The following is a 14,743-nucleotide window of genomic DNA, read 5'->3' as shown; positions in this document are numbered from 1 at the left end:
AGAGCTTCATACACCAGGTATATACACTTATACACTATGACATCCAGCATACATAGGGTCCTGTATACTATGTACATACAGTACACATAGAGCCTCATATACCAGGTATATACACTTATACAGTATACATCCAGAATACATAGGGTCCTGTATACTATGTACACACATTACACATAGAGCTTTATATATCAGGTATATACACTTATACACTATGACATCCAGCATACATAGGGTCCTGTATACTATGTACATACAGTACACATAGAGCTTCATACACCAGGTATATACACTTATACAGTATACATCCAGAATACATAAAGCACCGTATATCATATATATACATTGACACCTTTGTATAGCTATAGCACTGTATACCATGTGTATACACTATGACATCCAGCATACATAAAGCACCGTATATCATGTATATACAGTACAGCCCATCATACATTGTCCTGTATATGATGTATATATACAAGATCTGATTCCCCATACGATGTATATACAATATTACACCATGTATCTATCACTAGGCCCTTGTGTCTTATATATTTTATATCACAGAGTTTATTATGTTTCATCAATTGTCACGGAAATATCCGGATACACAATGAAAACTTCATATAAAGAACATAAAAAACATAGGATCGTCCAAAAGAACAACCGATAATATCCGAATAATCCTCTACCCCCAAGGACAGCTCAGTGCACGATCACAACAGATCTATCAGCAGTCCAGTGCACGATCACAACAGATCTATCAGCAGACCAGTGCACGATCACAACAGATCTATCAGCAGTCCAGTGCACGATCACAACAGATCTATCAGCAGACCAGTGCACGATCACAACAGATCTATCAGCAGTCCAGTGCACGATCACAACAGATCTATCAGCAGACCAGTGCACGATCACAACAGATCTATCAGCAGACCAGTGCACGATCACAACAGATCTATCAGCAGACCAGTGCACGATCACAACAGATCTATCAGCAGTCCACTGCACGATCACAACAGATCTATCAGCAGTCCAGTGCACGATCACAACAGATCTATCAGCAGTCCATTGCACGATCACAACAGATCTATCAGCAGTCCAGTGCACGATCACAACAGATCTATCAGCAGACCAGTGCACGATCACAACAGATCTATCAGCAGTCCACTGCACGATCACAACAGATCTATCAGCAGACCAGTGCACGATCACAACAGATCTATCAGCAGTCCATTGCACGATCACAACAGATCTATCAGCAGACCAGTGCACGATCACAACAGATCTATCAGCAGTCCAGTGCACGATCACAACAGATCTATCAGCAGACCAGTGCACGATCACAACAGATCTATCAGCAGACCAGTGCACGATCACAACAGATCTATCAGCAGTCCAGTGCACGATCACAACAGATCTATCAGCAGACCAGTGCACGATCACAACAGATCTATCAGCAGACCAGTGCACGATCACAACAGATCTATCAGCAGACCAGTGCACGATCACAACAGATCTATCAGCAATCCAGGGAAAAATCTACACAGATCCACCCAGTGAACAGTGCAGGTAACAGGCAGGAAAGTACAAGAAACAGCCAGAAATGATCCAGAAAAACGAATATGGCGACTGGAACAATAGGAGCAGGAACTGGTGATTATAATGTATATTAATGTGTATATATATATGCAGAGAAAACAAGGCGCATAGTGTGTATACGGTGGTATATGTAATATCTGTGTAGGAGGGTCCTCCATGTATATAAGAGGAAGGGGGATTATATTATATAATGAAGAAATTGTTGATTGTAAAGTTTAATAATCCTGATTTCTAACATATAGGATCAGGTCCTGGTGTATTCTCTGTGTCCTAATACACAGATACATTCATATTAATGACGGGTGAGAATAATCTGTATTATAGTGAATCGGGACAGGAAGATCGTGTTTATTATGTATAAGGATAGAAAGATGATGATGATGATGATGAGGATGATAATAATAATAATAATATTAGGATGAGAATCTGGGTTTATTATGTATAAGGATAGAAAGATGATGATGATGATGATGAGGATGATAATAATAATAATAATAATATTAGGATGAGAATCTGGGTTTATTATGTATAAGGATAGAAAGATGATGATGATGATGATGATGATGAGGATAATATTATAAAGATAAGAATCTGGGTTTATTATGTATTAGGATAGAAAGATGATGATGATGATGATGATGATGATGATGATGATGATGATGATAATAATAATAATAATATTAGGATGAGAATCTGGGTTTATTATGTTTAGCAATAAAAATACGTGTTTACAATATACAGGGATACGAATTCGTGTCTATTGTGTCCGTCTATATTGTAAAAACGTGTTTATCCCATATTATCTATATAGATGATAAAAATCACAATATATTATAAAATGAACATGCGTTTATAACATGCAGGGAAAAGAATTCGTGATATAATGTAATGAGGTGAAAAACTGAGTTTATAATGTAAAGGGATAGAAAAAAGTGTCTATAATACATAAGGATAACAATGTGTTTAGATATAAGAATCTATGGTTACATTGTATATAAAATATATGGCGCAGAACTTCGTATGGGGACATAACATCAGACAGGACTTATAATATGTACATATATATATATATATATATATATATATATATATATATATATATGGACAGGACTTGGTGTTTATAATATATATTCATTTATAATGCACCCATCAATTTTCATAATATGTAGCGATAATAAATATTGTTTATAGACATAGGGGCGAAATATATAATATATAATGTACGGTTCAGCGATAAATATTTATAAAGTATAGGGATATATAGGGAAAGGTGGGATTTTATATATACAAAATAGATAGGAGGAAGAATCTGTTTATAATGTAATGGGAAAATAATTCGTGTTTATTGGGTAATGATAGAAATGTATGAATGATGTGCAATGCAACTATCTGTGTATATCCGAGGACAGGAACCGTGTATATAATATAATATAATATAATATAATATAATATACAGATACAGGAACCGTGTATATAATATAATATAATATAATATAATGGACAGATACAGGAACCGTGTATATAATATAATATAATGGACAGATACAGGAACCAGTGTATATAATATAATATAATGTACAGATACAGGAACCGTGTATATAATATAATATAATGGACAGATACAGGAACCAGTGTATATAATATAATATAATGGACAGATACAGGAACCAGTGTATATAATATAATATAATGTACAGATACAGGAACCAGTGTATATAATATAATATAATGTACAGATACAGGAACCGTGTATATAATATAATATAATGTACAGATACAGGAACCGTGTATATAATATAATATAATATACAGATACAGGAACCGTGTATATAATATAATATAATGTACAGATACAGGAACCAGTGTATATAATATAATATAATATAATGTACAGATACAGGAACCATGTATATAATATAATATAATGTACAGATACAGGAACCAGTGTATATAATATAATATAATGTACAGATACAGGAACCAGTGTATATAATATAATATAATGTACAGATACAGGAACCAGTGTATATAATATAATATAATGTACAGATACAGGAACCAGTGTATATAATATAATATAATATAATATAATATACAGATACAGGAACCAGTGTATATAATATAATATAATATAATATACAGATACAGGAACCAGTGTATATAATATAATATAATATAATATAATATACAGATACAGGAACCAGTGTATATAATATAATATAATGTACAGATACAGGAACCGTGTATATAATATAATATAATATAATATACAGATACAGGAACCAGTGTATATAATATAATATAATATAATATACAGATACAGGAACCAGTGTATATAATATAATATAATGTACAGATACAGGAACCAGTGTATATAATATAATATAATGTACAGATACAGGAACCGTGTATATAATATAATATAATATACAGATACAGGAACCAGTGTATATAATATAATGTACAGATACAGGAACCGTGTATATAATATAATATAATGTACAGATACAGGAACCGTGTATATAATATAATATAATATACAGATACAGGAACCGTGTATATAATATAATATAATATACAGATACAGGAACCAGTGTATATAATATAATATAATATAATATACAGATACAGGAACCAGTGTATATAATATAATATAATGGACAGATACAGGAACCAGTGTATATAATATAATATAATATACAGATACAGGAACCGTGTATATAATATAATATAATATAATATAATATACAGATACAGGAACCAGTGTATATAATATAATATAATATAATGTACAGATACAGGAACCAGTGTATATAATATAATATAATATACAGATACAGGAACCAGTGTATATAATATAATATAATATAATGTACAGATACAGGAACCAGTGTATATAATATAATATAATATACAGATACAGGAACCAGTGTATATAATATAATATAATATAATGTACAGATACAGGAACCAGTGTATATAATATAATATAATATAATATACAGATACAGGAACCAGTGTATATAATATAATATAATATAATGTACAGATACAGGAACCAGTGTATATAATATAATATAATATAATGTACAGATACAGGAACCAGTGTATATAATATAATATAATATACAGATACAGGAACCAGTGTATATAATATAATATAATATAATGTACAGATACAGGAACCAGTGTATATAATATAATATAATATACAGATACAGGAACCAGTGTATATAATATAATATAATATAATATACAGATACAGGAACCGTGTATATAATATAATATAATGGACAGATACAGGAACCAGTGTATATAATATAATATAATATAATATACAGATACAGGAACCGTGTATATAATATAATATAATGTACAGATACAGGAACCGTGTATATAATATAATATAATGTACAGATACAGGAACCGTGTATATAATATAATATAATGTACAGATACAGGAACCAGTGTATATAATATAATATAATATAATGTACAGATACAGGAACCAGTGTATATAATATAATATAATATAATATAATATACAGATACAGGAACCAGTGTATATAATATAATATAATATACAGATACAGGAACCAGTGTATATAATATAATATAATATACAGATACAGGAACCAGTGTATATAATATAATATAATATACAGATACAGGAACCGTGTATATAATATAATATAATATAATGTACAGATACAGGATCCAGTGTATATAATATAATATAATGGACAGATACAGGAACCAGTGTATATAATATAATATAATATAATGTACAGATACAGGAATCAGTGTATATAATATAATATAATATACAGATACAGGAACCAGTGTATATAATATAATATAATATACAGATACAGGAACCGTGTATATAATATAATATAATATACAGATACAGGAACCGTGTATATAATATAATATAATATAATGTACAGATACAGGAACCAGTGTATATAATATAATATAATATAATGTACAGATACAGGATCCAGTGTATATAATATAATATAATATAATGTACAGATACAGGAACCAGTGTATATAATATAATATAATATAATGTACAGATACAGGAACCGTGTATATAATATAATATAATGGACAGATACAGGAACCAGTGTATATAATATAATATAATATAATATACAGATACAGGATCCAGTGTATATAATATAATATAATATAATATACAGATACAGGAACCAGTGTATATAATATAATATAATGTACAGATACAGGAATCAGTGTATATAATATAATATAATATACAGATACAGGAACCAGTGTATATAATATAATATAATGTACAGATACAGGAACCAGTGTATATAATATAATATAATGTACAGATACAGGAACCGTGTATATAATATAATATAATATAATGTACAGATACAGGAACCGTGTATATAATATAATATAATGTACAGATACAGGAACCAGTGTATATAATATAATATAATGTAATGGACAGATACAGGAACCAGTGTATATAATATAATATAATATACAGATACAGGAACCGTGTATATAATATAATATAATATAATATAATGTACAGATACAGGAACCAGTGTATATAATATAATATAATGTACAGATACAGGAACCGTGTATATAATATAATATAATATAATGTACAGATACAGGAACCAGTGTATATAATATAATATAATGTACAGATACAGGAACCAGTGTATATAATATAATATAATATACAGATACAGGAACCAGTGTATATAATATAATGTACAGATACAGGAACCAGTGTATATAATATAATATAATATACAGATACAGGAACCAGTGTATATAATATAATATAATATACAGATACAGGAACCGTGTATATAATATAATATAATGTACAGATACAGGAACCGTGTATATAATATAATATAATATACAGATACAGGAACCAGTGTATATAATATAATATAATATACAGATACAGGAACCGTGTATATAATATAATATAATGTACAGATACAGGAACCGTGTATATAATATAATATAATATACAGATACAGGAACCAGTGTATATAATATAATATAATGTACAGATACAGGAACCATGTATATAATATAATATAATGTACAGATACAGGAACCAGTGTATATAATATAATATAATGGACAGATACAGGATCCAGTGTATATAATATAATATAATATAATATACAGATACAGGAACCGTGTATATAATATAATATAATATACAGATACAGGAACCAGTGTATATAATATAATATAATATACAGATACAGGAACCAGTGTATATAATATAATATAATGGACAGATACAGGATCCAGTGTATATAATATAATATAATGGACAGATACAGGATCCAGTGTATATAATATAATATAATGTACAGATACAGGAACCGTGTATATAATATAATATAATATACAGATACAGGAACCAGTGTATATAATATAATATAATGGACAGATACAGGAATCAATGTATATAATATAATGTATATATTTAGGAATCAGTGTATATAATATAATGTATATATTCAGGAGTCAGTGTATATAATATAATCAGTGTATATAATATAATCAGTGTATATAATATAATGATATAATATAATGTATATATTTAGGAATCAGTGTATATAATATAATCAGTGTATATAATATAATCAGTGTATATAATATAATGTATATATTTAGGAATCAGTGTATATAATATAATGTATATATTTAGGAGTCAGTGTATGTAATATAATGTATATATTCAGGAGTCAGTGTATATAATATAATCAGTGTATATAATATAATCAGTGTATATAATATAATCAGTGTATATAATATAATGATATAATATAATGTATATATTTAGGAATCAGTGTATATAATATAATCAGTGTATATAATATAATCAGTGTATATAATATAATGTATATATTTAGGAATCAGTGTATATAATATAATGTATATATTCAGGAGTCAGTGTATATAATATAATCAGTGTATATAATATAATCAGTGTATATAATATAATCAGTGTATATAATATAATGTATATATTCAGGAGTAAGTGTATATAATATAATCAGTGTATATAATATAATCAGTGTATATAATATAATGTATATATTCAGGAGTCAGTGTATATAATATAATCAGTGTATATAATATAATCAGTGTATATAATATAATCAGTGTATATAATATAATGTATATATTCAGGAGTCAGTGTATATAATATAATCAGTGTATATAATATAATCAGTGTATATAATATAATCAGTGTATATAATATAATCAGTGTATATAATATAATCAGAAAAAACCCCACAGAGAAACAGCGTGTACAGATAAACAATTAATGAAACTTTATTGAGAAAACATTCATGAAAACAAACATATTACAAACTGATCACCATAGTTCACCTTGTATGGAGAACATAAAAGGAGACACAGACAGGACACTGAAGAAATGGCGGTAGGTGCTCTTGGTGAGACGTCGGGTTGTGATGTGGGGTGTGATGTGGGGTGTGATGGGGGGTGAGATGTGGGGTGTGATGTGGGGTGTGATGTGGGGTGTGATGTGGGGTGTGATGTGGGGTGTGATGGGGGGTGAGATGTGGGGTGTGATGTGGGGTGTGATGTGGGGTGTGATGTGGGGAGTGATGGGGGGTGAGATGTGGGGTGTGATGTGGGGTGTGATGTGGGTTGTGATGTGGGGTGTGATGTGGGGTGAAATGTGGGGTGTGATGTGGGGTGAGACGTCGGGTTGTGATGTGGGGTGTGATGTGGGGTGTGATGTGGGGTGTGATGTGGGGTGTGATGGGGGTGAGATGTGGGGTGTGATGTGGGGTGTGATGTGGGGTGTGATGTGGGGTGTGGGGTGTGATGTGGGGTGTGGAGTGTGATGTGGGGTGTGATGTGATGTGGGGTGTGATGTGGGGTGTGATGTGGGGTGTGATGTGGGGTGTGGGGTGTGATGTGGGGTGTGATGTGGGGTGTGGGGTGTGATGTGGGGTGTGATGTGATGTGGGGTGTGGGGTGTGATGTGGGGTGTGATGTGATGTGGGGTGTGATGTGGGGTGTGATGTGGGGTGTGATGTGATGTGGGGTGTGATGTGATGTGGGGTGTGATGTGATGTGGGGTGTGATGTGATGTGGGGTGTGATGTGGGGTGTGATGTGATGTGGGGTGTGATGTGGGGTGTGATGTGGGGTGTGATGTGATGTGGGGTGTGATGTGGGGTGTGATGTGATGTGGGGTGTGATGTGGGGTGTGATGTGATGTGTGATGTGGGGTGTGATGTGGGGTGTGATGTGGGGTGTGATGTGGGGTGTGATGTGATGTGTGATGTGGGGTGTGATGTGATGTGTGATGTGATGTGTGATGTGGGGTGTGATGTGGGGTGTGATGTGATGTGTGATGTGATGTGTGATGTGGGGTGTGATGTGGGGTGTGATGTGGGGTGTGATGTGTGATGTGATGTGTGATGTGATGTGGGGTGTGATGTGGGGTGTGATGTGATGTGATGTGTGATGTGGGGTGTGATGTGGGGTGTGATGTGGGGTGTGATGTGATGTGGGGTGTGATGTGGGGTGTGATGTGTGGTGTGATGTGATGTGGGGTGTGATGTGGGGTGTGATGTGATGTGGGGTGTGATGTGATGTGATGTGGGGTGTGATGTGGGGTGTGGGGTGTGATGTGGGGTGTGATGTGGGGTGTGGGGTGTGATGTGGGGTGTGATGTGATGTGGGGTGTGATGTGGGGTGTGATGTGATGTGGGGTGTGATGTGGGGTGTGATGTGGGGTGTGATGTGATGTGTGATGTGGGGTGTGATGTGGGGTGTGATGTGATGTGGGGTGTGATGTGATGTGGGGTGTGATGTGGGGTGTGATGTGATGTGATGTGGGGTGTGATGTGGGGTGTGATGTGGGGTGTGATGTGGGGTGTGGGGTGTGATGTGGGGTGTGATGTGATGTGTGATGTGGGGTGTGATGTGGGGTGTGATGTGATGTGGGGTGTGATGTGGGGTGTGATGTGGGGTGTGATGTGATGTGGGGTGTGATGTGGGGTGTGATGTGATGTGGGGTGTGATGTGGGGTGTGATGTGGGGTGTGATGTGGGGTGTGATGTGATGTGGGGTGTGATGTGGGGTGTGATGTGGGGTGTGATGTGGGGTGTGATGTGGGGTGTGATGTGTGATGTGATGTGTGATGTGGGGTGTGATGTGGGGTGTGATGTGGGGTGTGGGGTGTGATGTGGGGTGTGATGTGATGTGATGTGGGGTGTGATGTGGGGTGTGGGGTGTGATGTGGGGTGTGATGTGATTTCGTTCTCCTGGACCACTTGGTGACTATGAAATGCATTTTGCTTTGATGTCTAGGATGTTTATTTACTGTGTCCCTGCATTGGATCAGAGGCTTATACTCTCTTCTCCAAGATACTCGCAGCATATCAGCACTTTAATTATTGGCATCTTTGTTATTTATGTATTGTTATTTATGTATTGTTATTTATGTATTGTTATTTATGTATTGTTATTTATGTATTGTTATATTACTATAATACCACAGCTGATTGAGCACCCACCGCCATTTCTTCAGTGTCCTGTCTGTGTCTCCTTTTATGTTCTCCATACAAGGTGAACTATGGTGATCAGTTTGTAATATGTTTGTTTTCATGAATGTTTTCTCAATAAAGTTTCATTATTTGTTTATCTGTACACGCTGTTTCTCTGTGGGTTTTTACATTTATCTCGTTAATTGGGGACCCCTGTGGTTTATTGCATTTTTTATAATATAATCAGTGTATATAATATAATGTATAGATTCAGGAATCGGTGTATATAATATAATCAGTGTATATAATATAATCAGTGTATATAATATAATCAGTGTAGATAATATAATGTATATATTCAGGAATCAGTGTATATAATATAATGTATATATTCAGGAGTCAGTGTATATAATATAATGTATATATTCAGGAGTCAGTGTATATAATATAATGTATATATTCAGGAGTCAGTGTATATAATATAATCAGTGTATATAATATAATCCGGGTATATAATATAATGTATATATTCAGGAGTCAGTGTATATAATATAATCAGTGTATATAATATAGTAAGTATAATATAATGATATAATATAGTGTATATAATATAATGATATAATATAGTGTATATAATATAGTAAGTATAATGATATAATATAGTGTATATAATATAGTAAGTATAATATAATGATATAACATATATATTCAGGAGTCAGTGTATATAATATAATGATATAATATAATGTATATAATATAATCAGTTTATATAATATAATGATATAATATAATGTATATAATATAATCAGTGTATATAATATAATGTATATATTCAGGAATCAGTGTATATAATATAATCAGTGTATATAATATAATGTATATATTCAGGAGTCAGTGTATATAATATAATGATATAATATCATGTATATATTCAGGAGTCAGTGTATATAATATAATGTATATATTCAGGAGTCAGTGTATATAATATAATGATATAATATAATGTGTATATAATATAATCAGTGTATATAATATAATGTATATATTCAGGAGTCAGAGTATATAATATAATCAGTGTATATAATATAATCAGTGTATATAATATAGTAAGTATAATATAATGATATAATATAGTGTATATAATATAATGATATAATACAGTGTATATATTCAGGAGTCAGTGTATATAATATAATCAGTGTATATAAAATAGTAAGTATAATATAATGATATAATATAGTGTATATAATATAGTAAGTATAATATAATGATATAATATAGTGTATATAATATAGTAAGTATAATATAATGATATAATATAGTGTATATAATATAGTAAGTATAATATAATGATATAATACAGTGTATATAATATAGTAAGTATAATATAATGATATAATACAGTGTATATAATATAGTAAGTATAATATAATGATATAATACAGTGTATATAATATAGTAAGTATAATATAATGATATAATACAGTGTATATATTCAGGAGTCAGTGTATATAATATAATCAGTGTATATAAAATAGTAAGTATAATATAATGATATAATATAGTGTATATAATATAGTAAGTATAATATAATGATATAATATAGTGTATATAATATAGTAAGTATAATATAATGATATAATACAGTGTATATAATATAGTAAGTATAATATAATGATATAATATAGTGTATATATTCAGGAGTCAGTGTATATAATATAATCAGTGTATATAAAATAGTAAGTATAATATAATGATATAATACAGTGTATATAATATAGTAAGTATAATATAATGATATAATACAGTGTATATAATATAGTAAGTATAATATAATGATATAATACAGTGTATATAATATAGTAAGTATAATATAATGATATAATACAGTGTATATAATATAGTAAGTATAATATAATGATATAATACAGTGTATATAATATAGTAAGTATAATATAATGATATAATACAGTGTATATAATATAGTAAGTATAATATAATGATATAATACAGTGTATATAATATAGTAAGTATAATATAATGATATAATACAGTGTATATAATATAGTAAGTATAATATAATGATATAATATAGTGTATATAATATAGTAAGTATAATATAATGATATAATATAGTAAGTATAATATAATGATATAATACAGTGTATATAATATAGTAAGTATAATATAATGATATAATACAGTGTATATAATATAGTAAGTATAATATAATGATATAATATAGTGTATATAATATAGTAAGTATAATATAATGATATAATATATACATTCAGGAGTCAGTGCTGATCTCACCTGAGGACGGGCGGTCGGAGTAGCGGGTGCAGTACACCCATGCGGGCCACACCAGCGGGTCACTCTTGTTGGCCATGTTGCCCGTGTTGCCCACCAGCAGGAGTGCGGGGTTGGGGTCGCTTCCCCTGGAGCTCTCTGAGGTGGAGTCCGAGTCCGGGCTGGGCGCGGGGTTACCCTGCCGGGTGTGCAGGGGGTTCACGTTCTCTCGCCCGGGGGTCTCTTTCCGGCAGCCGAAATCCGGCCGTAGAATATTGTCTATGAAAAAGTTTGTGGTCCGGTGCGGGGGCGGCGGGGAGACCCCATTATCCGCATCACTGGGGGCTCCGGGACTGTGCTCAGTCTGATCCTCCATTGTGGCCCCAAGCAGCCCCGGAGCCCACCCCAGACGGGTGACCCTGAGGAGTCAGCGCCCGCTGTGCCCTGTGCTCTGACCCCAAACTGTCTGCACTAGAAACCCGAAATCCTCATCACTAGTCTAATGTACGCTCCCCCTAACTGAGCGGCACCCCCCAATCCTAGTGTAGTAATGGGGACCCTCAGTACACCCCTAATGGAAGAGCAACAAACTCCTGTGACTGCACCCCTAATAATGGGGACCCTCAGTACACCCCTAATAATGGGGACCCTCAGTACACCCTTAATAATCAGGACCCTCAGTACACCCCTAATAATGGGGACCCTCAGTACACCCTTAATAATCAGGACCCTCAGTACACCCTTAATAATTGGGACCCTCAGTACACCCCTAATAATGGGGACCCTCAGTACACCCCTAATAATGGGGACCCTCAGTACACCCTTAATAATTGGGACCCTCAGTACACCCCTAATAATGGGGACCCTCAGTACACCCTTAATAATCAGGACCCTCAGTACACCCTTAATAATGGGGACCCTCAGTACACCCCTAATAATGGGGACCCTCAGTACACCCTTAATAATTGGGACCCTCAGTACACCCTTAATAATCAGGACCCTCAGTACACCCTTAATAATCAGGACCCTCAGTACACCCTTAATAATGGGGACCCTCAGTACACCCTTAATAATGGGGACCCTCAGTACACCCTAATAATGGGGACCCTCAGTGCACCCCTAATAATGGGGACCCTCAGTACACCCCTAATAATGGGGACCCTCAGTACACCCCTAATAATGGGGACCCTCAGTACACCCTTAATAATGGGGACCCTCAGTACACCCCTAATAATGGGGACCCTCAGTACACCCTTAATAATGGGGACCCTCAGTACACCCTTAATAATGGGGACCTTCAACAAACTGTTTGCTGTCACTCTGCACCCGATCCTGTGTTTGCTGTCACTCTGCACCCGATCCTGAATTTGCTGTCACTCTGCACCCGATCCTGTTTTGCTGTCACTCTGCACCCGATCCTGTGTTTTGCTGTCACTCTGCACCCGATCCTGTGTTTTGCTGTCACTCTGTACCCGATCCTGTGTTTGCTGTCACTCTGTACCCGATCCTGAATTTGCTGTCACTCTGTACCCGATCCTGTGTTTTGCTGTCACTCTGCACCCGATCCTGTGTTTGCTGTCACTCTGTACCCGATCCTGTGTTTTGCTGTCACTCTGCACCCGATCCTGTGTTTTGCTGTCACTCTGCACCCGATCCTGTGTTTTGCTGTCACTCTGTACCCGATCCTGAGTTTGCTGTCACTCTGCACCCGATCCTGTGTTTTGCTGTCACTCTGTACCCGATCCTGTGTTTGCTGTCACTCTGCACCCGATCCTGTGTTTTGCTGTCACTCTGCACCCGATCCTGTGTTTTGCTGTCACTCTGTACCCGATCCTGTGTTTGCTGTCACTCTGCACCCGATCCTGTGTTTTGCTGTCACTCTGTACCCGATCCTGAGTTTGCTGCCACTCTGCACCCGATCCTGTGCTCTGTCCGCCCCGACTCCTCTCTCTCTGACTCTTCTCTCTCTTCTCTGGACTTTTTTCCCCTCAGCCGGAAGCACGTGAGGCAGCTGCACGTGTGGGCGACCAATAGGAACCCTGGGATGTGCCTGACATTCCTGCCACTGACCAATGGGAGCGCAGAGATCTGACGCCTAATAGTCGTGTCCCTGAAAATATCTATATCACAATCCACAGGGCTGAGCTCCTGACAACAAATAACAATAATAATCATTATAATACTATTGTGGTGTGACGTCATATATATATATATATATATATATATATATATATATATATATATATATATAATGTAATCACATGGTATCAGCTCCACCTGGGACCTCAATATCATTTGCAA

At 33.8% G+C, this 14,743-nt stretch overlaps 1 protein-coding gene across 1 annotated transcript in view; it reads right to left on the bottom strand.

Moving 5' to 3' along the window:
• Window positions 1-13,241, bottom strand: part of EN1 (engrailed homeobox 1) — a 41,783-nt gene extending 28,542 nt beyond the window's left edge. Inside the window, exon 1 of the mRNA XM_056534315.1 lies at window positions 12,467-13,241. Within this exon, the coding sequence (XP_056390290.1) occupies window positions 12,467-12,818 (352 nt within the window). The 5' untranslated portion in view covers window positions 12,819-13,241. The remainder of the gene's footprint in view (window positions 1-12,466) is intronic.
• Between the last annotated feature and the right edge of the window lie 1,502 nt (window positions 13,242-14,743).

This window comes from Hyla sarda, chromosome 8 (genome assembly GCF_029499605.1).
Source record: "Hyla sarda isolate aHylSar1 chromosome 8, aHylSar1.hap1, whole genome shotgun sequence".
NCBI lineage: Eukaryota > Metazoa > Chordata > Amphibia > Anura > Hylidae > Hyla > Hyla sarda.
The sequence above is the reverse complement of the archived record's forward strand: the minus strand, read 5'-3'. Positions and strand labels throughout refer to the sequence as shown.